The sequence below is a fragment of the Astatotilapia calliptera genome, chromosome 17, assembly GCF_964374335.1.
Source record: "Astatotilapia calliptera chromosome 17, fAstCal68.1, whole genome shotgun sequence".
NCBI lineage: Eukaryota > Metazoa > Chordata > Actinopteri > Cichliformes > Cichlidae > Astatotilapia > Astatotilapia calliptera.
The window spans coordinates 3105443-3132168 of record NC_137438.1 but is presented as its reverse complement, the minus strand read 5'-3'; the positions used below and the strand labels follow the sequence as shown (position 1 = coordinate 3132168).

The window sequence follows — 26726 nt, the reverse complement described above, 5'->3', positions numbered from 1 at the left end:
ACTGACGTTCCTTACAATCACAGAAACGTTTCCGTTGTTCATGGATGGGTCCATCAGCCGCACTCTGCCGTGGAAGTCTGCGTGTTGATTGGTCTCCCTTAAACGCTTATTCCAAACGTGAAACACGTAACTGTCATCGGCGTGTCCTTCCTTTGTCCACAATGCGATCAGGTTGCCGTTGGTACGCCTCAGACCCTCACAGTGAAGAGCGACATCTTGTCCGCTCGTCGCGCTTACGTGTTTGGGATCTGATGGCAAGAAAAAACATTTGAGTAGTCACACAGCGGGGTACGATCGAAAGGTGACAACCTTACTTTTGGCGTGCAATGGACAGCGTTCAAGCAAAGCAAAGGCAAGAGTGTGCAATACAGGCCATTGCACTTAAACATTGCAAGTGACTACATACCTGTTGTAATGAGAGCCGTAGCTAGGGACAAGGCGCACAGTAACATCGCAACACGGCAAAAACACGAAAGGCGTAACGTTGCCATATCGTTCCCTGTCGATTCACCGAGGTTATTGTTAACGTGTGATACTTGTGGCTCCTGTCTTTGCCGTTCGGAATATATGAGTCTTAATAATCCCCCTCCCCTCCCCAACCCCGACCTAGGTAGTTCGGGGTTGGGGTAGTTCGGATCCCCGACCTACAGTCAGACACACAAGCAAAAAAAAAAAAAAAAAACAAACAAAAAAAACAAACCACACAACAAGACCGACCGATGTGCTCAACGAGCGTTTTATTTCGATGTGACATATGAATTAGGCAGTGTGGTTCCTATACTCTACAACAACAAAAGGTTCACACAGTCTATCGTTCACCTGTAATACACTTCGCCCTGCACACGGACCATTTCGCCCCCTTGTTGTAACTCTTCTCTGGTGTGACACAACAAAAGGAAAGCTGAAATCATGTCGTCTCTGGTGTACTGACCGTCCACGGACCTTTTGCCGCCCGTGCTCACGACATCCAAGCCCTTCTGTGATTTTGTTATGGTGACCATGGACATTTCCTCTCTCAGTTTACCCAGTAGCAACTTGCCCTGCTCCGCGTGCATTTTGTCCGTCAACCTGTGATCCGGTAACGATATCACATCGTGCGACTCCAGCACGCTCGAGGTGATAGCTGTGGGGAGATTGCCACCCCTGCGAGATCGCTTGTACATGCCCACGTTCATAGTCGAACCCATTCGGTTGCTGGAACCGGCACCCTTGGTGTAGCCCATAGTCATTTCTACAGCGTTGGTCTTCTTCGTGGCCTCGGAAAGCACGGCCCAGCCTAGAGACATCACGGTGTCGCAGTAACAAAGCGCACCCTTGCATATGCCGGAGACCGCGCTGAGCACCATGTCGAGTTTGGTCTTGGCGCTGACGTGTTTCCCGAGCATGTATTTGTTGTTGACGTGAGACCATTTGCTGTAGAATTTGATCAAAGACCCCGAACCCAACAGCGATTGTTCCATCAGGTTCTTCACGTCCACGAGTGCGTTGACGTACGTGTTTTGTTCGAATACTATAACCACAGGAACTTCCTTCCACATGACTCTGGGCATGAGCACCTTCAATAGCCTGACGTGAGCGCACAGCAGAGCCGAGTACACGCGAGTCACTTGATCCAGGTCCGCTATTTCCAACTCCTCTAAGCCCACCACCTGTAAGGGCAAAGAAAAAAAAAGAAAAGGACATCGACACACACATCATTGTCGGTCTGAGTAGATTGCGGACACACAATGTTTTGCGATACGTGTGAGATGTGCAGAAGAGACATCCGCCAGTTGCTCGCTGCTCCGTGGGACTATGTGATATCGCACTACGAATTCATGATCGTGTTCACCGCCTACCGCCGCAACATGACGTTCTACTCTAACATGGACTTGGGACAACTTAAGACCATGTATGCTCAACTGGTCTCGTACTCCCCTGCCAGGATCCTAGTGATCGACAAATTGGCGTCTACGTACAAGGCGCAGCACCGTCACGCCGCGGAGCTCGTCAGGCCCACCGTGCCTTGTACGCTGTCGGACGTTATAACCCTGGCGTTGGGCAACAGAGTGCCTAAGCGGTTCGTGCACGTTTGCATAGCCCAATGTAATTTTCTCAGTTACGACAATATGACATTGGCGTCTTTCGCGTCCGTAGAAGGCATCCGCGGCGGTGCTCTGAGATACATGGCTGTGTTACAAAGTCAGGGAGAGCGGGGGCGACGCGATCTGCACGTAATCATTTCCACCGCCATCACGGGGTGGATGATGAGATTGGCAGGTTTAGAGTGTACGTGCGGAACGTGGGCTCAGGTGATGGACATGGTGTCGTGCTCTACTGCGGATACCGAAACCTCGCTGACGTTACAATCGGAGGCCAGGGTGACCGCTTACATTTGTACACTGCTAGACCTCCACGCGGACGACTTGCCTCAGGGCGACACACAGGGAGACTCGCGACGACGACAACAACAACGGGCTAAGGTGGATTACGACTACGTGTTCGACGAACTGCTCGTGTCGGGCTTGTCAGCAGACGACCGCACTCACCGCCAATTGTCCGCCGCTTAGCTCCACGGCGCAGCACACTCCGGCGCAGGACTTGGAGCCTCCGCCGAACGTGGGGTCCATGCATATGTAGGCCCTGGCCACGCTACTCTGGACCATGCGTTCCAACTCCACGCAGTTGCTGGATAGGAACTTGTTTATGATACAAGCCTCGAACGGAGTAGTCGTGTCGCTCTTGGTGTCCGAAGAGGACGTGCTGCTGCTACCCGTCACCTCGCTCTCGAAGCCCCTAGGCACAATTATGTTCATCAGTTGCTTCAGATGGCTGTCTACGGAAATGTGCTGTGGACAGTAGATTCCCATGCAAACGCAGGTGGAGTCCGGGTCCCTGGCGTGGTGTTTACATTTGAAGCTCTGCGATACAACGTGATAGGCGGGTTCCCCGTCGTCCCCTCGGATGTCTGCTACTTTATTCAACCAAGGGGTGTTGTTGACGTGACTGGTGATGTGCACTTGTTTACGTCCCCTGAACGCTATATTGGGGAGAACGGCTAGTAGCACTTTGGAGCTGACGAATCCCACCTCGTCTACCAAGATCAGATCGGCGCTCTGGCCCCTACTCGCCTGTAACGAAAGCACAAAAACACACGGACAAAGTGCGATCAGAACCAACTGCGCGTCATCGCAATCGCGGCGAACGTGCATGCAACGGTCACAGAGGAATCGTGACACAAGACAGGAGGAAAAAAAAGGACAGGAAAAAGAAGGGCAGACACACAGAAGACGGCGATGGGATCGAGGGATCCGGGTGCGAATCTCCTACCTATGGGGTTAATAGACGATCCCCAGTGGGTGAGCTATTGCGTCGAAAACGCATGCACGTTCAGCAGCAGCGAGGCCCTAGGACACGTGTGTCACGATCACTGTAGTAGACACGTGTGCTCCGGCCCGGGGTGTACCTTGGTGCGCGACATGGTGGACTGGACGAAACGTAAGAGGTTGCCTCCGCCAGAGTGCCCCGTCGAACAACTGCTGGTGTTCCGCAAACCGCAAGTGGAATTCAGAGCCTCGTACCACATGCCGTCCAGGGACCTCAGCCTGGAATTGGGATACGGAGGCCTGGAGTACACGTCCGGACAGAACACAGCGCCGCCTCGTAACACGGACCTGAACCAGATGATTTTGACGGCTTCGTTGCCGGTGACGGTGGCGCTTTTCGCCACGCTATTGACCCGGGAGTTTTCCGACGAGTACCGCCATGTACATTACGATAGAGGGTCAACCAGCACCTCTATCGGAGTGTTGTGCTCGCCCTGGATGGCCATTACCCTGTCCCTTGCCAAAGAGGTAGCATTTAGGTCTGCCTTTCCGCTGAGGTGCTCGAGGGAACATCTGAGCGTAATTCGCGACGCGGCGTTCGGCAACGCCGTGGCCGTGTCGACTCTCTTCGATTGCAAAGAAGGTAAAATCAACCGGTTCATGAGAAAACTGGCCGGCAAATACAATGACAAGCACGCAAGTCGCACCGGGTTCTACACGATGGTGGCCATGGTCTCCCTCTGCCTTTTCCCGTATTTAAAGCATCGTGTATTGGGTACTATGTTCGACAACAGAAATCTGGTGATCATGTTCTTTGACAAAACTACAACTAAGCACAATCAGTGGTCCACTTTATCCACGCACGTGCATCGTCACGCCAACGACGCGGCGTTCGCCAAGAGAGTGCATCTGACGAACCCGGACAAGCGAAAGAGGCTACCTACCGCGGTCAGCGCGATCTTGGATACGTACATTTCAAACGCAGTATTACAGCAAGAGATGGACGACAGAGACCTCGCAGATGGCGGACAATGCAACGACCCACGCTCACAGCACACGGAGGAGACCGCGGAGAAAGGATCCGTCTCCGACCGTGCTACCGAGCGGCAAACCAAAAGGCTCTCGTCGAGAAAACGAAAAGGCCCGTGTTACGGAGGATACTACGAGGACGAGGGCGAGCGAGTTGGACAGAAAGTGACAGTTACGCGTCGGATGCTCGACCTACACACGCCGTGTTAGAGTTCACGCCGTATGTTATGTAATGTCATGTTACGTTATGATGTTTACCCGATGTGTGAGCGAGTGAGCAAAAAAAATAAAGCATCGTGTCATGAACACAGACTGGTGTCTTTTACTTTCTTTGTTGTCTTTATTGTCATCACCATTAGATTCATATACATGTTCATATACATGTTATACAGTACAACAAACAACAATTCCACCCTTAGACATGCACACAGTATGTATACATATTGGGGTGGTATGCACAACGGCAAAATCCGTGGGGCTCACGGGCCGCATCGGCCCGTCCTCTTCTTTGGCCGTCTTCTAGGCGTTTTGGCAGCCGACACCGGCCTTTTCCACTTCACGGTGTTTTTCATTCGCTCGGTCGAAGGTTTGCGCCTCCGTCTCGACTGTCTCGATTCTTCGTACTCGCGCCTAAGGTCTTCGATGTGAACGGCGTGGTCTTCCGCCAGCGCCGCGTTGTGTTTCTCCAACACGTCTCGTTTCCATCTCATGTTCACCAAAACGGTCAGAGGCATGTAGCCGCATTGAACGAGTGTATCGTAACAATGTTCGGGTTCTGACATCGATATCTTGTCAACAAAGTCTTTCTTTAGCGCAATCCCGCAACGCAAGCAGTTCCAGAATGCGTGAGAAGGGCATGTAGGCCGAGGCCCAGGGCACTGAGCGTCGATCGCCTGCTGCTGCGGCCGGCGTTCCGCCGGACACTCTAATCCCGACGTGGTCTTGGTCGAACACGTAGATTCCGTCGGCGTCCATCTCGTCGGGCGAGTCCCCCATGCGCACGTGTCCATGGTCCAGCTGACGAAGCGTGCAATACGCCGCGATGTGCGAGAATAACCAGATTAGAGCCGACACCTTTCTGTTATAGTTTGTAGGATTTAGCGTTTTTCGCAATTGCAACTCCAGGGCCGCGTCCAGGGTCGACTCGACCATGAGCGAGCGCTTCACCGATAGCACGTTCTTCACCAGCATCGAGGCGCTTTCCACGGGAAAGCCGGACGCCGTCAGGTGTTTGAATAGCACGACTCTGTCGGCCACGCATCCGTACCTGGGGTTGTATCTACGCAGGGGTCCTATCATCGCCATGCACACGTACGACAGTAGCTTGTCGTTGTTGCCGGTCGTCGAGATGGACTTTAGATTCATGCGGAGGTCCTCCGTTTTCACGGACACCGCGGTCCTGTCCACGGGTGTCAGTGCGTAGTGGTCCGAGAGCAGCTGCGCTCTCTGTCTGCTTCTGTTCAGCGAGCCGTAAAACCTGTACAGCGACGCGATGGGATAGGCGCTCAGATACCGAGGCGTCTCGAGTTCCCGGAGAGTTCGAGTGTGCAAGCAAAGCTGATGGAATATTTCTTTGCCCATCGTCTTCTGTTTAATCGTTTCGTCTCGTCTCTTAAGCATCGCTATCTGCTCGACGAACTTGCCCGGGTTCGCGACGCGCTCGCCCTCGTCGGCTCCCTGATTTATGAACATGGTTCTACGAGGTCCCAGGCGGCACATTTCGCCGTTTCCGTCGATGTGAAAATTCACGTTCGCTTGTCGCGCCTCGTCCCGCGCGTAAGGTATGTGTTCGTGTCTGAGCGTGAAGTGACAACAGGAAATCTGCCTCCTGACTTGCTCCCACGAGTCCATCGTGATCTCGGTTTCAAAATAGCACTCGGGGCACTCTTTGGTGTCCACCGACAGTTCTGGCATGAACGGATACCGTAGCATTATTATGAAAAAGCCCTGTAACAGGTCCAGCGTTGCCACGGTCTCCTCTATAGAGCAAGTCACAAAGTCCCGCAGTAAAGCTCTGTAGACGTCCACGGCCGCCGACAACGTGATCGGTTGAGCTTGATTCGACAGCATGAAGTGAGATCTCTCTAGCGCTTGGATCGTAAGCCACAGCGTGTACTCGCCGACTTGTTTATCCGTCGGTTGCTCCGGAGTACGCGCGGAGGACTTGGGTTCGCTGTAGGACGAGGTGAAATCTATCAGCCTGGGGTCGATCGTTCCCGTTATTCTGCCTCGACAGGCCATGTCGTAAAGCTCTAGCGTGGTCGACGGAGCGTTCGAAGCGCACACTCTATCGCCCCCGGAGCCAACTTGTCCGCTATCGACAGTTTCCTCTCCCACTCGGCGAGACACAAACTCAGGCCCATCCATCTCGGGTCTCGCGAACTCGTAGGGTGTTTCACGTCACCTCGTTTGGCGAGATGCGGCCAATGTTGCATCAGTTTGCTGTACAGAGACACGCCGACACGGCATAGGAAATCCGTGGGGCACGGACAGTTGCTGAACCTTGCCGTTATAGCCCTACTAGGGAGAGCCACGTTTCTGAATTCAGTCTCTAGCGTTTCGGGTAGCCGCTTGAAGGAGTACGCCGCAATTATTCCCCTTTGCTTAATACGAGGCGTTGTCACCACGACGACACGGTTAATGTCTCTGGCGATTGCTAGGGCTTGCTCGCGACCTCCCGGCGTAACAACTGCGACGGTTCTGCACGGGGTGCGGGCCATTGGTGTTATGTGATGGGATACCGCCACGGCGCACAGGGCTAGATTCAGCACATTGTCAGCCGCGGCATCCGAGTGCGCGATCCCACTCTCCTTCGCAAACACCGGCGTTAGCCCGCATCCGTACATCAGAACGGTGTACAAGTCGCAGGTGAGAGATCTGTAGTTGTACGGCTTGTAGAACTTGATCAACTTCCCGTCCTCCTGCAACTGCACTACTCCCGCGTAATCCTTGTTGTGGACGGGGTCGAAGAACACGTGTCCCTCGGTGGCAGGGGTAGCGTATGTAAACTCGATGGCAATGTGAGAGTTGAGTACCAGCACACCAGCTGCAGCCTCGTCGTACCACTCGCAGCCCAACGTCACCGAATCCGAGTCCTCGGGCCTCGGGTCTGCCCGAGGGCGACCGTCGGAGTCCTCGCTTTCACACGATTCGCCTTCGCTGACCGAAGAGCGCTCAGTCGTTCTCGCGAAAGATCTTTTGTGATCTACCGAATACCAAAACCTAGCTTTTTTGGGGACGAGCATGCCGTCCGAGGCGCACCGTTGCCACCTGTGTATTTGCGTCTCGTACTGAGAATGGACAGCGCCGGCGTCGCGAACGGGAACCTGCGTGGGCTCATCGAGCCCAGACTCCCATCTGTATTTCAACTGAGATACTTTGAAACAAAAAGCCGACGGGTTGGTCTTAGACCAGGGTATAGGTCTGGCCCACAGTTCAGGTCCCCGTATCCCCTTAGGCACATTGTGGAATTCACAAAAACGCTTCAGTGAACGATCGCAGTAAATGTACACTCGGTCCAAGTCGTCGCCGGTTTCGGCGCCGTGCGATGCGTTGTCACAGTAGAGAGTCTCGACAGCTACATGCAGTCCGGCTTCTCTCTGTTGCCGTGAGAGCTGTACGCTTTTGCGATCCGCGTGCAACACTAGGTTACCGAAGCTGTTCACCCTCTCGGTTGCCACACCGTTAGCGAGCATCGCTTTCACGTCCGATCTCTCGGCGCACTGAGACGTACAAGATACGATGTAACTGCTTCTGCTGGACTTCAAAACATCCACCGCCGCGGGGAGGGTATGCGTCCACGGCTTGGTGTCACGCTCGGCTTCTGGTGTAAACACGGTCACGTTACGGGACCTAAACGGCCCCGCGGCTCTGGCGAACCAAGCCACAGAGCGTTGAATGTACGCGTAAACTCCCTGGCGAAAGCACCTAATCTCCAGTTCTTCGTGCACGGTCCCGGAAAGCATCACACGAGCCAAAGCGTGAACGAATTCCGCGGCTGAACAAACCTGCGCGTCAGAAAACAGAAGGCTAGACTCGACGGCCGTGTCGCCGGTGCCCAAAGGACGGGCGTACCATTCGTTCGAGTGTACTATCGTTACGAGGTGCGCCGCGGGAACCGTGGATCTTTCGTCGAACGCATCCAGCGCGTGGTTCGATACTGTACAGAGACCCGTGGACCACAGCTTTTCGGCAGGACAGGCCATCACGCGCGAACACAAGATGTCGAAGCCTCGCCACACGAGCGGGTCTTTGAGCCGAGCCATCTCGGAATGTAACTCGATGCGATCCAGCGCGCTGCCCTCGGATTGCAACGTTGCTGCCACTCCGTTGCAAAAACGCTCAGGTGGCGCTCCGCATAGCCATCTGATAGCAGCAACGCCTGAGTCCTTAGGTCCTACGCTGACTAGGCTCTGAGATACAGGATACTCGTTTTCCCAGTCGCGTTCCACACCGCCGCGGTCGCGGCGCTTGACAAAAGTCCATTGCGCGCATACGAGCGAAGACCACGCTCTTCGCTCCACACTAGATACCTCCAACGGGTCCCTGTAACCGTTCCGCATGAACATCTCGTCGAGGACGGCGTGTTTAGGCCTACGTCTTATGGGGTCTTGTATGACAGTAGGATCTGGCCAGTCGGGTGTCTCGTTTCTCAGTACGTCCGTCCTGTACTGCGAGCTACTGTCCACTATCACCGCGACCGATTCCAAGTGTTGCACCAAAGGACCCTCGCCTTTGAGGTAGAACAACGGCGACTCCGAGGCGAACGCCACGGTGTGGCCGTCCACAACAGTTATACCCGGGAACCGCTTGACATCTGAGGATGTCGTCGTCAGTCGCAGAAAACGCCACGCGCCCAAGCTAGTGGTGACTTTCCCCGGGAAAGCGTCGACCTGTTCAAATTCAAACACCGGTCCTAGGGTTCTGGAATACGCTGCCCGAAGCAGCTCTTCTTCGTCCCCGCGAGGCAATAGGCCGCAGCCGTTGTAGAATTCCGAGCAGAGCAAAGGCGTCGGGTTGCAACATCTCGCGAGTAGCGTGGCCAATCTGTGATCTTGGGCACATAGGAAAGCGCCCACCGTGTTGGCTCGCAACATGCGAGAGTTTGTCTCGTCCGTGCCCCTGGTCCATACCGACGCCCCCCTGTGCCTACTCAGGATTATCAGTCTATACGAGGGAAGGCAGTTGACCCTGCAACTCTGAGCCAAATGACTAAGAAGCGCATACACTGGATGAAGCCGGCCTCTACCGTGCACCACGAATTCGTAATCGAGCACGATGTCCCCTACTCTCATGTCGGGCACGCAGGGATGCACCGATCTGTAGAAACACGTCAAACACGCACTGACGTCGAAGTTCCTTTTAGCGCCCGCCGTTTCGGTCACCCTGACGCAGTGTCCGAGTAACACGGCCTCGTCCAAACAGGCCTCGTACGCGCAACCGCACTCGCCCACGGATCTGTCGGCTCGGGCCATCGCGTGCCGTCCCGGTTGGGACTTACGGGACAGGTGGAGTTTGTATTCGGCTAGAGGAGACGATAGCAGCTCCTCTTCCTCGATCCTGTCGCGGTCCGAGTCCACGGCGACGTGGATCAAAGGGAAAAACTCACCGTCTCCTATGACGGCTTTCTCCTCGCGTACCCCCGGAGGTTTTCGTCTCTTAGCCGCCACGATCCATGACATCGTCTCTCGTCGACACGCCGACGGATCGTCGCATTCTTCCGTCTCTACGTCAAATAGACATTGTTCGTATTTCGCGTGCGCAGACTTGAATAGGCGTACGAGTCTTTGTTCCTCGTAGCCTCTGGCGGTGTCGCTGCATATAGCTTGTTCGATCCTGGACATCGTCACCTCCGGCGGGCATTCCGATGCGGTCTGTTGCGCCCGCTCGTACGGGGATGACGGGGAATAATTTAGTTGAAAGAAGAAACCCGTTTGCTCCATCAACGGAGCCGGTAGGCCGTCGGCGCGACTCCCGTTGAGTTCGATCACACACAGGTCGTCGCTTAACACCGTGTCTTCACCCAGCCATTTGGGTCTTGGAACGACCCCCTTTGTCCGAGGTATGTGGAGCACAGCTCTCCCGCTCCCGTGCTTCTTGTGAAACACCCCACACGCTCTCAATATCTTTACGTTCAAAAGACCCAATGTGCGTACACCAACGGTCACACGTGCAAAGCACTTGCTGTCATCAACACCATGGCCAAATAACACACAGTGTCCCGTCGGAATCATGTGCGATCCAAATCTCAGCTTTGTTGTTGTCAAAGGTAGAACGCGATCCGACGCTCTGTCCTCATCGCGATCCGTTGCCCCCTGAGCGTGTTCGGCCGTTGTAGTAGTAGTAGTAGTAGTAGTAGTAGTAGTAGTAGTAGTAGTAGTAGTAGTAGCGTCTCCGTTTTCTTTGCCTTCAAAGTACAGTGCTTCTTGTGCGTCGAGCAAACCTTGCTCTATGTCAGGTGCCATTGGTCTTTCGGTACCCGGCACATGCAGTCTCACGGTCGAAACCAAAGGCCTGGGGTTAGCGGATAGCATCTTGCGTAGTTTCATCAAGCTCCCGTGCGATTCCACCCTTAGTTCAAACGTACTGTCGGTAGGCAGGACAAACGAGTCGGATAACGACAGATAAGTCGCCGTGATAACTTTAGCTTCGTCTAACTCTACATTCCAGGCAAAGAGAAGACCAGTCGGAGTGTTTGACAACTCTGTGTTGTCGTTCAGAGTCAGGCCTCTGAACGCAAGAATTGAATACATGATAGCAATGCAACTGGGAATCTCCAATCGTTTCTGGGTTACAATTGACATAGAGCCTGGCAACAGGCACACCGCGTGGTCAAACGCATAACCGCGAAACCCACGGCGTGTTGTTGGTGCTACACGATTGGAAGGTGTAGCTGGGAACACGCGTAGCGTTGCCACTTTAGCCGATGTGCCGTTGGTACACGTGGGAGCGTCACCGCTCATCTGCGCAGTGGATATAGCAAGCGGAGGCACGCCCGTGACTCCTCTGCGTATCACAAACGAAGAGTAATTGCACGAAAACCATTCCGTTACACAACCCTCGGGTACGACAGAATCAGGGCAGTCTGCGGTCCGGTTCGTTTCCAAACAAGTGTCCTTGGGCACGACGATGACAGCGTCTCGTAGTATGTGTCTCAACACTACAACTAGCTCGTTTTCGGCTACGATCGAGAATCCCGCCGGCACCCTGACCATTTCCTCTAAACACATAAGGCCTCTCTGTACACTCGACGCATCCCCACGCCGACATTGATCGACGTGCCCTATGTTTGGCTTAACTAGGGTGTTGTCGGCAGCCCGCAACGGTTGTATGCTTCTCAGGTCCAAATCTCGTACTCCTTCTGGTATGTTGCACCGCAGCGTGAAAGCGCTCCCGAGCTCCGGATCGCCTAGGGCCAAAGCGCACAGTGTCCGAATTGTATCGGTTCGACAAGAGCTGTCAAACACCAAACACACCGACGTGTTCCACGAGGCCACCATCATATACAGACACACGCCGTCTGCGGTGTACACGAACTCAGAATCCATTTCCAATCCACGTATGTCTTTTTCCTTCACTGTGAAATACGCATCCCACGAGATACCGACAGACGGCTCGTGAAGGGACCGATGCGAGCCGTCACATAGGACCAGAGACAAAACCGCTCGATCGGCACGCTTCACAAACGCCGCATTGTCAAACAGGACTGTGCTCTCCTCAAAACGAGCGCATTCTTCACACGATAATTCTCTGGTTTCGTAAGGATCTGCAAAGTTGTGAAGTCGCACAATGCGCCCGCGGTCATCCGCCACGGTGTGGGTGCTGCGGGCCGTTCTCGCTTCGTACAGCAGCAATTCGTCGCTAGAGAGCACGGAGCTAGACGAGCGTATGTGTTTGCTGACATAGTCATCGTAAAATATTTTGCATCTAGTTAGAAACCTCGCCATCCAGATGGGATCTAGCTTAGGGTACACGGTGTTATTTGGTCCAAACAAATGTGACAACTCTTTGTCGACAAGCTGTAGCTTGCCTCGCTTTAGGCACGTGTACACATACGTTATGTATTTATCATGCATACGAGGCGGCCGTTTGTGGGGTCTGCCGTTGTGAATGATCACAGAGTTGTGTTTCGTGTCCTCCGGCAGGTTATCGCTACCATCATGACCGAACCTACGGGCGTCTCCGCTTCTCTTTGGAAGCGACATGCTGATTTCGACTACTCCGGGTCGCTGCGACCCTTGCTGTCTAGTGCAATTGATGCTGTGTTTCATAAATACAAATTAGCGGTTGAGGAAACCGCAGTGTCAATAACAGACGGACAATCGCCGGAATGCGAAGAGTCTATGACATTTAGCAACCAAGGGTCTGCTCATGATGTTGATGTTGGTGATGATTGTGATTATGATTATGATGACGATGATGATATGAGTTCAGCTGAATCACACGGGCAGCCAAACGCAAGCGGACCGTTTCTCAATTTTGATGACAGCGACAGCGACGTAACCATGACCATCTCGCCATCCGAACTGCATCATCAGCCGGACAAAAGTGTGGATCGGGACGTTGAGATCGCGTGGCAGCCTGCTAAGTGGCCACCAGCCGATTTACATAACACCTCTAGCTACCACAGAGAGCGCAAGTCAAACGACGAAGTAGCGTGCCACCGGTGTAAGGCCTACGATGCTCACTGCAAATCATCGGCTGAAAAGTACAGGAGGACGTTAGACAACTACACGAAAACCGTTTCAGAACTCATGGCGGGTTTCAAGAAAGTCTTGGAGAGATACCCCGAGCTCAAAGTAGACTGTAGCGATGAGCGTCTGTACTACATGGTGCAGGCGGCCTTAGGTCGCAATAACCTAGTTCGAGAAATGGTACGCTTATCCGCGACGAGAGCTGCCTGCTCGCCAAAGTCCTACGGCGAGTCTACGACGGCTGACATCGCCGCGGTACACGATGCCCTGAACATCTGCTACAACGACGCAGATGCGCTCAGGTTGATATTAGACAGATACGCTGATCTGTATGTGCGATACATACAAGTTTGGCGCGAAATGTGCGCGAAGGTGTCCAAAGACATCACGGTGATGGAACTGTTGAATTACACCGAGGGAAGACCCGGTGTTGAACACGGAGAACCCTGGTGTGAAGCCAGAGCGTACATACGCCGCATAATCGACAGGTCGAAGCGCCTGGCGCCGCGCTCTGTGGCTGATTACTGCGCTGAGAAACTGAACGCTCTGAACCTCAAATTGACACGCGTTCCCCGGGACCAGGGTGTTCACAAAGAGGATCTCGAAGTACTGCTGGAAGACATGCGACAGAGACTGGACCTGGATGCGAAACAATGCGCCTCGGATTCTCACATGTCTGACCTGTACTTGGACGTTCGGAGCGACCTCGCTGTACTAGACACGTTAGTTGGTGTGGGATCGCTCTCTGCCAAGACGCTGTTACACGAGAGACATTTGCTTGTGTGTCAGATACGCAAATTGGTGAAAACTCAGGGTTGCGTTCAATTCCACTGACCGAAATGCCGCAGTGGAAACGCGCCCTGTGAGTGGAAGTGCGAGCGGTACTGGAGATCACGTTACCGACATGTACTAATAACCCCTCTGTTGTATATGTGATTGTTTAAGGCAACGATATCATGGACAGTCAGTGTGACTACTTGGTGTTGGATATACCTAAAGGGCCAAAGGAGGATGATGATGATGATGATGATGTGGATTGTGAAGTATGCAAAGAACCGATACGACAAGGGTTTTACGAATGGAAAGGTGGGGCGATATGCGTGTCGTTGGACCAAGCCACAGCCGGAGCCATGGTACCCTACGTAGATGCGGGGATCAGCGAGCACGCTTCTGGTGAGGCAGTGGCGAAGTCATCCACCACGGCCGTGTGGTACGTGGCGGACAGCACTGTGGTTGAATTGAAAGGGGACATACATCTACAAGACATACCACCCAACGGCACCTGGTTGTCATCGCCCGAGGAATGCTTGCGTTCGATTCTACGGCTACGGGGCGCGTATTTGGCATGCATCGCTCTGCCCGAGCTTAACAGAATGGTGATAGAGCAGAAGAACGACGACGGATTGCTAGGCTTGATTCGCGACTACTTGGCGGACACTGACAATTTATCCTGGGCCGTGGATTTGTTCGGTGCGTTCGCATGCGATGCCATGCTGGCTCCCGTGCTGCATGTGATCTTGCGATCGAGCTGGGTGAAGGAACGCAAGGACACACTGGACACTAACAACGATCTCAAGTTAGGTTGGGCGCAAGAATTCTACGACTACAAATGCGTTGCCAAAGACGCCAGAGGATGCCCGATGTTCACGCATCTGCGTGATTGTGGAGACGCGTGCGGCAACGAGCACACGGCGATCACACGCCTCGTGCTCCGCTCAATGAGACTGTCGGGTTACACGCCTTGGTCCGCTGTGCATGCTGTCCGCGTAGCAGAGGTTGCTATAGCGAAGGTAAAGTGTCGACTGTGCAGAGCTCGTCTTCTGGCCTCCTGTGCGTTTCTAATAGAGTGTGCCGCCGTAGAAGCGTCTGGGGAAGGCGATTGGCTTGTGCGAAACGAAGCCGTGATAGAATTATGTTGGATTCTGTACGGCATAAACTTTGGAGAGTGCCCCGGGTCCGATGATGAAAACTTAAAAAACTGGGCCCTGGCTACGGTGGCGCATTCCGTGGGATACCATGTGTACAAGCCTCGAGAGCAACAGGACGCAGAGGCCCTGGTGGTTATGTTCGCAAATGACCACGTATCTACGAGAGCACGCGAGATGTCCGACGAATCGCCGCTGCCGCCGCCGCCGTCGTCGTCCAGTCAAGCGTACGAACCCGACCACGAGCTCGAGAGTAAAATACGCGCAAACGCTAGATACTCCACTGGCGAGAAGCTGTCGCGTCGCACAGATAAGGTAACGGAAGAGTTATACGCCGACATATCCACTGCAGTGGATGTGATGGACGTGGCTCCGATTGCCATGGAAGCCAGAGCGCAAGACCCGGAGGACGTGACTTTAGCCATTCTGTTGTGTTTCCCCAGAGTCGCGGAAAACGCGATAGATCAACTGACGTTCGAGCCGCCTGGGAGAAAATGCTACACGACGGAGTTGTGGCCCGTGTTTGTGAATTCCACCAGGGCTTGTTACCAGTTATTTAGAGCGCTGGCCATTCCGGTCGCCCCGAGCCCGGCGTACTTACTTGAACTGTTGGCCAGGGGCTGGAGAGGCCTACCCGAACGCACGCTGCAACGGTTCCTGCCCATGACAGCAGGCCCGTGTTGGCACGTGGATCGCAAACACTACGACGTTTACTTCTTAGGTCCACTGGGGAATCTCGTGTCGTTGGGGGTGATGACGGAGAGCGACAGAGGGGCGATCGTCGAAGCGCTTCACCGCGGACTCGTGCCCTGCTTTGCAGGTCGAGGCGATAGCTCGTGCGATCGCCTCTTGAGCTCGACTTTAGCGCTGAGCTTTGCCGCGTGCGGGGTCACGGCGCTGTCTCGGTCTAGCCAGGCCGTCGCCTCGGCTCTTGCGTGCGACTTGGTCTGCGTTACTTCGGGAGGACTGTTATATTTCGCGGCTTGGTATCTCATGGTGTATCTATCGGCTATATACGCTCACCCGACGTTACGGAGCAAGTTGTTACAGTCGGGGTCCGACGCCGACAAGTGCCTGTGTCGCACGTTTGACATTTCCGACGCGGCCGACTCAGTCGTGGAGTACAGGAGCGGGGAAATGTCAAAGGCCACGCGCTTGGTGTTTCGGGACATGCTCGCCGAACACACCCGCCTCAGACTGGTGCAGCTTTACGTGCCCGAGATGCTGACACAGCTGCCTTACGTACGTCGCACGGCCCTGCTACCGGCAACCGTGAAGATGGCTATAGAAAGCAGAGACCGTTGGTTTGCCGAACATCACGGTCGAGCCAGTCGACGCGAGGCCGATGCTACTACGGGGCCTAAGTTCGAGTACCTGGGTAACATAGCGTACGGTCTTCACAGCAGCATTAAGGGCAAACTGAGCGCAGACACAATTAGACCCGTGGCGACGTCGCTGGTGGACGGCACCGTCCGAGACTTTGATTTGTGGTGCGATTCGCTATTCGTGTACAGTAGTAGTACGGACCACGGTGACACAGAAGAATCGCTCCGTGGCACACTGGAGGACGGTGACACTACTTTCACGGATGTTGCAGAATCAGTCGACGAGGGTCTCGTGTCGACACCGGACAAGCCGATCGACGAGACGACAAATTCAAATACAACCACCGGCGAGGAGACTACACATCAACACGATGTTGACGTCGAGGTGGACATGTTGACAATGGGTGTAGCTAACCTTAGTGTGTCCCAGGGCGTCGTACCAAGACAACACTGTGTATGCAAGGGACTTGTGGTCGACAGCGTCGAGAATCTGGGGTTTGACGAGGAGGACGCGTTCTTGGCGAAGCTGGCCCCTGCGAACAAAGAGGAGTACACAGTAAATGACGATCCCGTGATAAACAATCCCTGCATGACAAACATAGGTCGGACATCATACAGTGTACGGGGGTCCAAGGACCACCACGACGTGAACGCCGACAACATTTATCCATGGTTGATACAAGCGTTATGGGTGCTCACGACTAAACGGTCCCATGCTACTAGCGAGCCCAGGACACCAGAAACGCTCGCAGTTATGGTACATTTGATAGTGAAAAGACTCCCAAGTCAACACAGTACGCTTTCGGTGTGCAACGATATTGTGCAACTGCGTGAAATCTGCGACAGAGAGCGTGAGTTTGTCCCTATAACGGCTATAGTCGGAGGTATGTTTGGGCTGAACATCCAAGTGATCGCGCACGGAAGCGAATACAACGTGTTCAATCCGTACTATGTAAACCGGCCCCACGGTGCGTTGCATTTGACCCAGCGCGGTTGGTGTGTCATCAGCGATCAACCTACACCACGGGGATCGATACCCGTGGGTGACACCTTGAAGGAATATCTTCGCTTGAATGACATTGCAGTGAAACCGGTGAAAAGCGACGGGTACTGTGGATTTCACACCGCTTCGGTGTTATTGGACCTGGGGCCAGAATGTTCATTCGAGGCACGAGATATATTGGTACGAAAAACGGCGGCTCATATCTTTGCGCAAAGAGCGCAGAACCGAGAATTTACAGTGTACCTTAATGACAATAAAGTCGACGGTGAAAATGCTTTGTACACTCTGCTTATGACACCGGAGAGATGGCTTTCGGTGGATGAAGTACATTTCATCTTATTAGCCCACGGGAAAAACTCTCTGTTCATAACAAAGAACTCATACCCTCTGTACAGCGATGAACATGTTTATTTCCACATTGACAATAATCATTTCCAACCTATTATTAGGGCAACAATGCCCTGAGCGGTCCTTGAATGTACAATAAAAAAAAAAACCAAGCACTCGTAGACATACAGCAAATGTAATCTGTGTGTGTATAATAAAGAACCCTTGCCCTATGTACAGAGATGAACATGTTCATTTTCACATTGACAAGAATAAAAATCACTTGTGGATATATATATATATATATAGCAAATGAAACCCAGTGCAGCAGGGACTAGTTGTGGCACTCATTAAAGCATTAAAGCAAACACACAGGCGTGCACGCGCATAAATTGGCATTCATATATACATGTACTGGTCAAAGTGAACAGGGAGACAAATCAGTCGTAATAAACACTGTGACGTGTGTTCATATAGTCAACACCGCAGTTCAATGCGTGCACGTAGCTATGATTGCGCTCAGTGTCAGGGACGGGCGATGCGGGTTGGGGAGGTTGCTCTGTTTCGAGGGAAGGTGGTGTTCGTGGTAGCGACACGGCATCTGCTCTCTGGCGGGATGCTCGTGCTTGTGACACGGCTGGGGTCGGTGTAGAAATTGACCTGCGGGGGGCTCTGCTTTTGGATGGTCTTGGCGCAGGAAGCTGTCTTTGAGCAGGAGCGGTTTCGTTGGGCTCACGTGCAGGAATCCTCGTTGTGGTCGAAGAACGACGCCGTGTGGTCAAAGAAGAACGTTGTTTATTTTTCGATGAATGTTGTGGGATCAACGTAGGCAGTGGCAGAGCGTCCGCTGCCTGTACCGGTTCGACTATTATGACCTTGTTCCACTTGACGTACTGATTGTGTATTTGCACATGAAACGGCGCAAACGGTGCAGACCGGCAGTTTGCCGTCGGTACAGTGAAAGGCTGATATGTTTCGCATTCACCCAGGAGAGACAATATGTGCACGTCCCGCACGTCTTGCTGTGTTAACTGCTCATACATACTATAGAAAACCTCTATGTCGCCATCGGGAACGTCGTTTTCGTAATCGTCGGGCAGGTTTTCCCACTGAGGTACAAATCGGTCGAGGTCTAACGTTCTGAGCGTGTCGGTGATGGCACGCACACCACCCGGCACTGGCGCAATGGGACTGTCAAAGTCCTCTTTCGCGTTCTTGCGCACGCAGACCTGCGAAATCAGTTTGGACGTGATGTGATCGAGCAGACATGCCAGCAAATCCACTTTGAAGCGCGCGCCGTCTCTCCATATCCTACCAGGGTGTAGTCTCAACAGGGGAAACCCGAGTATACTCATTGTGAGGATTTGTGCTTTGATAAGACAAGTGGTGACGTGGTACGCCAGCGTACACTTTTGGCTGTCGGTCATATTTGCCAATCCGTCTGGACTCCCTAAATTCCATTCGCCCACATGCTCCCCGACAAAGGCCCCGGTGACGCCTGTGTCCGTGAAGGGCATCTTCATGAGGTGCAAGGCGAATGTCCTTGCCACAAACGGGTGTATCTGCAACCGCGTGTGCATGTCCAGTACAGTCTCCAATAACTCTGCGTCTTCGGAGAAAATCCTGTGGATCAAAAGCCCGGCGACGTTCTGTGTAGTCAGTACGTGGCCCAAGTACAAGGCTTCTGTGCTCTTGATGTCGAGAATGGAATCTATTCTCATGCCGATCGGGAATTCGTTGACGTGTAGACACACGTAGCGAAACCCCCGCTCGGGTGGCTTCGATAGATCTACTGCGTAGTATACCCTAGCGCCCGTCTTGCAGTTTATTGTCACCGATGGTATATCCGATCGTGTGTAGGTGAATTCCTTCGGACGGGTAAATTTTCTCGTCAGTCTAGAACATACGTATATGCCCATAATGTAGTTCGAGTTGATATCCTCGACAGCTGTTCTGTAAACATCGGACGCCTGCTGAGCGTTGGCATCGCAACCGTGCGTGCAAACGACTTTCTCTAAGCCCACGGTGGGGTTGGTTTGAGGCGTGTCGGGGGTTTTCCTTAGCATTAGCTTAGTGGCATAGCCTTTGTGTTTCTGGATCTCGAAGGCTGTCGTGAAAGCCATTGTGAAGTAGGGCGAGTGCGTCGTCCCGTAGCGTGCATCGTTCAGGTGACTGTACTGCACTCCGTTAGACCTCCATTTTGGCACTTTATCTAAGAACCTCAGATCGGCTTCGGTTGTAGCACGCAGTACTTCTGGCTCGTCCGATGTGTATTCGCTTGGGTACAGGACACTGTCAGGTAGTTCGATCGCCGATGCGTCGTCTGTCGGCAGTGGATTTCTTTGGGCGCGCCGTGCACTGTCACCGCTCACAGGGCTCTCGAGTCGGACGTCATGTACGGCCTGGGTTGGCTGGTCGTCTCCATGACTCGGACCCGCTGGCGTGTCATCGCAACCACCCATCTGCTCACACTGTGGCGCCACCGTTTGCTTCTTGCGTTTGTCTGTGTTACTCAAAGCCAATATGTCACAGTCTTCGCCATTTCTAACATGCATTTTGTCGGCCGCTACATTGGGAAACAAGCTCGAGATCATGGTGTTGACATCAAAAGAGGTTACATCGTAGGGGTCTACCTCCTCGCCGTCTACCTCCTCGCTGTCTACCTCCTCGGCGTCTACCTCCTCGCCGTCTACCTCCATGTTCAGCATTGGAGCAACGATGTCGTAGGAATGATTTGTGGCGTTGTGCAGCATCAGCGTGGAAGCGTCTATAGTATCGAGATCCTCGATGTGTGCCATCAGCGGATATCCAGCGTTTAAATCATCGACGTCCGCCAGCGAGGTCCCAGTGTCAAACAAGCGGCTGTCGAATGAAAAGCTGATGGAATGGCATGGCTCGCTCGGGACAACGTTGTCCCCTATACTTGGAAATGTGATGTTGTGGGTGTCGTTGTTATGGGGAAAGTTCATTAGCTCTATGATGATGGGCTCATCGGTGTGCGTTTCAACATAAGACATTTTAGGTCGAGCGCTGCCGTTGTCCTGCGGATCGCTGCCGCTGTCAGGAGCCAAGGGCCTCTTACCGGGTCCGTGGTAGGCATTATTACTAGCTTGGCTACGACGGAATTCATGTCGGCGTATTATCATGTCGTTGGGCATAGACACACACATAGCATTCACTGTGAGTGCACTTGCCAGTCCTCTGAAACATTCTAGCACTCTTGTGCCAGGCCTGTGGATCGGCGCGGTGAGAGATCCTTCAGATGGCACGGTTTGCTTCGGTGGTATCTCGATGACGGTGACGCGGACAGGTTCGGTCAGGCCGATCTCCGACAGCCGATCTCTCATAACGCTGTCGTCCGTCACGCTGTCGCCCAGCCAGACATAGCCGCCGTCCACTATCGACATGCATCGGACGCCAAACGATTCGGGTTGTAACGCGTCCCAAGTGCTCAGATCACGGAAGCCTTCTTTGCACAAGAGTAAGAACTGCGACTCGATAGTATCGGCACTGTCCGACGCGTCACTACTCCACCAACTGTCCACTGCACTCTCGACATCACCGGTGAGGGGTAGCAATATCTGCACCATTATCCCACAACAGGCCTTCCTCAGGCTCGTCTCGTCCGCCGCACTGTTTACTGCCCTGTACATCTTATTCATACAGACATAGGGTAATAGAGACACGACGTCCCACGTGCGCGTGTTCACTAGCAACGTCTTGATCAAGTCTCGGTGGGTAGCATACAGTTGCCTGGGAGGCACTGTGTTTTTCTCGTAGATATCTCTGAAGCAGCCCAACACGCCCGCGGCAACCCTGTGCCTGGTCACGGGTAGAATGGGATTGTCGTTACAGTGTTCCGGCGACAGCCACGACTCGAGAGGAATCCAGATCTCGTGTAGTGATACAATTGCACGCAGCGACAGCACGGTGCAGTCCACAGACTCCTCCAACACCAGCGAGTCCAGCCTGGGGGCGAGCGGTTTGCAACACGGCAGCGACATACCTAAGGACTCCCAATCTCTGGTGTTGTACGTTGTCACAGTGGCGTCCAAGACTGTATTGATGTGAAGCTTAGGCACGGGTGTCTGTAGCGAATACACGACAGAGTTGTCGTTTGCACGTGCGACGCTTTGTAATGTCGGAGACGAACATAGCGGAGCGTTGTACGCGTCGTCCTCGCACCACACGTCGCGGCATATGCACGCACTCTTGACAAACGAGTAGAGGGGTTCCGGTGTTCTATCTGCAAATTTGTCGTGTACAGGGTTCCACGTGCCGTGGGTTGTGGTGTTGGGCATTTCAAGATAATAAGGGATCTTGAGATTCAGTACCTTAGAGCTTTGTCGGTTCGTGTATCTCCACCACAGCTTTAGGAAAGTGATATCCTTATTCTGTCTATCGTGAAAGGTCAATGGCGTCTCTCCGTGCCCGTACTTGCTGTAGATGACAAGCACCAGTTCCTGCCTGCTCGCCTGATCGCTGTGTAACACGTGTCGTTTGTTCTTCACTGACCCCAGAAACAACATCACAAAATATGGCGTGTGGTACACAGCTAAGTGTTCCAAGTGTTTCAGAGACAACTGTTCCAAATCCGACATCTCACACCACGGTCTTCTGTTCTCGATCCCGTAGGCGACGGTTCCGTCGGCGGTCGGGGCCATTGTCACGCCATTGCACAATGCGCATCGATTGTCAGTGGCTACCCCGGGAAAAAACACACTCAATTTAAGTTGACATTGATGAGTGCGACACGGTTTGTCTTTATGAATGTAGCAGAAATCACGATACTGTCCATGGTCATGGCCGCTGACCGCGGCGTATGACTCCTGGTAATAGTACAGATGGTTGAGAGCGTCTTGGGTCGTTTCGAAAGTCACGTCGTTGTGCAAGGCTCCAGAATGCAGCGCTTTGGCAATGCGCTTCCACTCTGTAACACCATAATCCTGTTGAGCCATGACACTGTCCTGAAATACAAAGCGTGAAACAGTATGGACTAGATGATAGTGTGCTTTATAAATAGTGTATAGTGCTACCCCAGTCTTTGCCTGATGGTGTACTACCTCAGTCTTTGTCTGATGGTAGCCCCAGCAGTGGCAATTTATTCACACACACACACACACACATACACACACACACACACAAATTTCCAAACGAAGGAGACAGCTTAGAGTATCGCACAATACGACGATCAAAGCCTGAACATGTTAAGCGAAGTGTCTGCGTCTGGTACAGTGTGACACAACATCATCTTGTACTGAGCGGTCTCCCAGTGGTAATACAGTGTGTGCTGAACGGCAAGGCCTTGACAGTCAGCGGCGTCTGTTTTGAGTGTCCATTCGATCAAGTCTGCCTTCATCTCATCTGTTATGTTCACGTCTGCGTATCTATCGCCACAAGTGTAAGGCGTTGGATGGCACGAACCCATTGAGGGTAACGTGTACCAGACGTCGAGCGGTTTACCTTGACAAGGCGAGCCCATCCTGCTTCTAGGGCCCGTAACGTGGCCGATTGCGGCCGTAGCTGTGGCTAAATCGCCGGTGAAATGTGTGTGTGTGAAAAACGACATGCCGGCGCGAGGAGGCTGCGGTAAAACGCCGGTGAATGTGTCCATGTCCACTAGTATATACCGGACTCCGAGAGTTTCGGCAGTGTAGTCTACCATCTGCACGTCCGAGGGCAATTCGTTGGAGTGGCCAAAGAGCCAACTCAACACTTTGCATTCTGTGTTCTGTACATCGCCGTTGTGGTTAGACCATAAGATGGCTTTCATGCCTTTGATCCTGGGTATGGCGTGGACGCATCTCGTTCTGGTGTCGAACGCCTTCCACCGTAGGTCTAACACATACATCCTCTCTGTCCTGATGGCCACTTCGTAACGCTCGGAGGCTGACATGTATCCGGGTGGATGCACCGACTCCACGATACCCAACGCTGCGGCCTCTCCGAATATCCTATTGCCGTACTCGGGCGTGAGCCTACTCTGTTTGCGCGTCACAATGTACATGGCGCTGTAGTTATCGCAGCCCGGGAACATGTCAATCGTTATGGCGTTCGGCAGCTCGGGGTCGACGGCTGTTCGGTTAAGGTTGAATTGTTCAATCACAGCTACGGGTCTGTCCACTGTGCAGCCAAAGTGCGTAGGCCTTCTTCTGTACACGTAAAGCCCCGGAGGCAGCCACTTGGATCTCTGTATCTGATACACAACCACAGCGTCGCAACACTTGGTGTAGTCCGTGCTGCGATGGTTCAATATCCATCTGTACGCTGTGACGACTTGGCTCATCTCGAAGGCCCACAGCGGCCTGCCTCCGGATCGCGCTCGATATGCTGCTGCTCTCGCGGAGACCCGGTCGTGTCTCACGTGATCGACTCGTCGCACTATATCACCGGCTTTGCCGTCTGTACGCTGATCACAAGGACAGCGTACCTTTGCCGAACCGGAGGTCCGCTGCAGCAGTACGTGTACGCTGTGAGCAAAGTTGAACCTGTGATCTGAACACGGGGCCGCCGACATCATTTCAGTCAGACGGAAGCCTTCCGCCCCGGGGACGTAGACCATGTCATCTATCACAGGCATGGGCTCCAGCGACAGTGCTTTGAATAGAGCACAGCAAAGCCCTCGGTTCGCCATCGAAAACGCTTCGTTGTCCGCGACTCGGGTTCCAGAAGAGCTGCTGAGAGATTGCGAGACGAAACGCAAAGACGCTCTGGTCAGGTCTGTGTGCAAAGCTACGAACCTGTACAGGCGCGTATCTACGACGAGCTACAAAGACACGCGGAGCGGCCGACTGGGTAAACCCGGACACAAAAAACACAACAGCAATGACTCGAAGTGCCTAGTGTGTCGGGTGACCTTGGTGAAAAGCAGCAAAGACAGACACAGAGCAGGCGTCAAGCTTCGGTGTCCCTGCAACGTGAGAGTTTGCAGCATGTGTTTAAGAGGCAATCCTACATGGTACTTAAGTCAGCCGCACTTCACGTCGTGTGAGGTCATGTCGCGCTTTGTGTGCGGGATATGCTCGACCTTTCAGGATGCTGTGGAAAAAGTGTGCTGTCTTTGGCTCTGTACTGGATGCTCGGCCGGGCGTAGCGCGGGCGAGCCTTGTGTCAAATGTTCACGAGAGACTACACGCGGCAAGCGTCGTGAAATGTGCACGTTGTGGCCAAAGACGAGATCTGCGGCGGACTGCCCGGCGGATGACACACGGCGCGTTTGCGACGTGAGCAAAGTGGACCGTTATAGACAGGAGATCAGACATCGTGTACTGCGCAAAGTGTCGCAAAGCAGACACATTTCTCCATCTGACATCAAAGTATTGTTTCATGACACGCACGCCGCGTCCGAGCCGTGTGCGTGTGATTCCACTCAGGGATCGGCTCTGTGCACAAGCTGCACTCCGGTGCTGACCATAATGGAACTGCTGGCTAAGAACCCCAAGCCCCTGATGGCGTCTCTCGCAGAGAGAGCTATACCGGGTAGAGCCCTCGTTCGACACACGTACAATAGAGACCTGTTACTGCAAATGTTAAACGATCAACGTTTGCCATTTTGTTCAAACGCACATAACTGCAAAGGCATGCTGGTCAGCGCAGCCGACGGCAAACGCCGGCCGCTGAGAGCGTTGATATCACCTCAAGCGTACGCCGACGTCGCGAGGTGTGACAACGACACCGCGAACACATATGGAGCAAGCCCTACGGCTTGCATATTGTGTTTGCTGTTCAACCAGTCGAGCTCTGTGTCACGCATGCTGAGCTCAGAATCACTGTACCTAGAGCCACCGCCAGCTGGACCTGTGTGTGTGTGTGTGTGTGTGCACACACACACACACACACACACACACACACACACACACACACACACACACACACGTGTGTGTGACATGGCATGCGGAGGTTGCTTCAAACCTACATTCTATTACAACTGGAGAGACGTGTTGGCTGCATTACGGATTGACAACGTGGGAAAGGTAACACTCTTACCTGTGTGTTGAACGAAGTGAAGCTCGACGGAATCCTGGGCTTGAACTGGTGTGAACTGGTGTGAACTGGACGAAGCGGTCTCCTGTGTGTGTATTCGAGAAAAAAAATCACAATCAATTACACGGTCTGCTTCAACACTAGGTTTACTAACCTGCTCAAATTTGCGTAACTTCCCTAAACCCAACACCCCCTAGAATTACTGGCTTTTTTATTTTCTGGTGCAAGTCCCGAAGTGTTAATCACCCATGCTGAGATTTTCACAGGTCGTCAGCTTGTTTCTTCTCCGGTTTTTTTGTTGTGCAAACCACCCATTATCCTTGAGGCCTGGCACATTTACATTTGCTCACTCGGAGTTGCTCAGATCCAAGGCAGGCCAAACCTCTGTGTTAAAACTTTCAGAAATGCCTGCCGTATCTATACAAAATATGCCACACATTCACACCTCCCTCGACTCTCAGCACAGATCTTCCATTGTGCCATGCAGGTGCAAGAGAGCTGCAACAGGAAGCGCAGCAGGTTTACCTGTGCGACATGTCAGAAATTCACCTGTGCCAAATGCAGGGATGATGGATACTGGGTCTGCAAACGCTGTAAAGTCTGAAACACTTGGAAATAAAACAGACGTGTGTACCCGTATATTGTGAATGTGTGTCTTTTGCATGTAGGTTGTAACACAGACGTTTGGCCTGCCTTGGATCTGAGTAAACAAATGCCAATGTTACACACACACACACACACACACACACACACACACACACACACACACAGCAAATCTGGTTCTCACCGACCCACAGCTGTGTTGCCGATGAAGAATAAAGCCAGCTGCTGACCTGTGTGAGTGCTACTATTGTTCTGAAACCATGGGCACGAAGGTCGCGGTACCTGTCAAGACATACGATGGTGATGTGTTCCTCGTTAAAGTATGCCCGAGAGGTACGGGTTGCAATACTCCTATAGATGACATTAACGTCAAGGGACGCGTGGAGCTTGGAATCCACCTCGACCTCTGTAAATCGGAAGCCTACCCATGTTCACTCGGGTGTGACCTCACCTCATTGCCGACCGACATTGTAGTGTCCACATGCAGTGGGAGTGTGCGTTTGGGAGACACGTACCACATTACGGCAAAAGGC

The 26726-nt window shown here is 53.2% G+C and overlaps 1 protein-coding gene across 1 annotated transcript; it reads right to left on the bottom strand.

The window, feature by feature from the left end:
• Positions 1 to 271: 271 nt before the first annotated feature.
• On the bottom strand, positions 272 to 25693 carry LOC145421344 (uncharacterized). The gene is made up of 4 exons (XM_080291564.1): positions 25594 to 25693; positions 16693 to 16810; positions 2529 to 3110; positions 272 to 1649 (listed from the first exon to the last, which is right to left on the bottom strand). Exons 3-4 carry the CDS (start codon positions 2847 to 2849, stop codon positions 816 to 818), a joined length of 1155 nt encoding a protein of 384 aa, XP_080147690.1. The 5' UTR covers positions 2850 to 3110; positions 16693 to 16810; positions 25594 to 25693; the 3' UTR covers positions 272 to 815.
• Positions 25694 to 26726: the final 1033 nt, after the last annotated feature.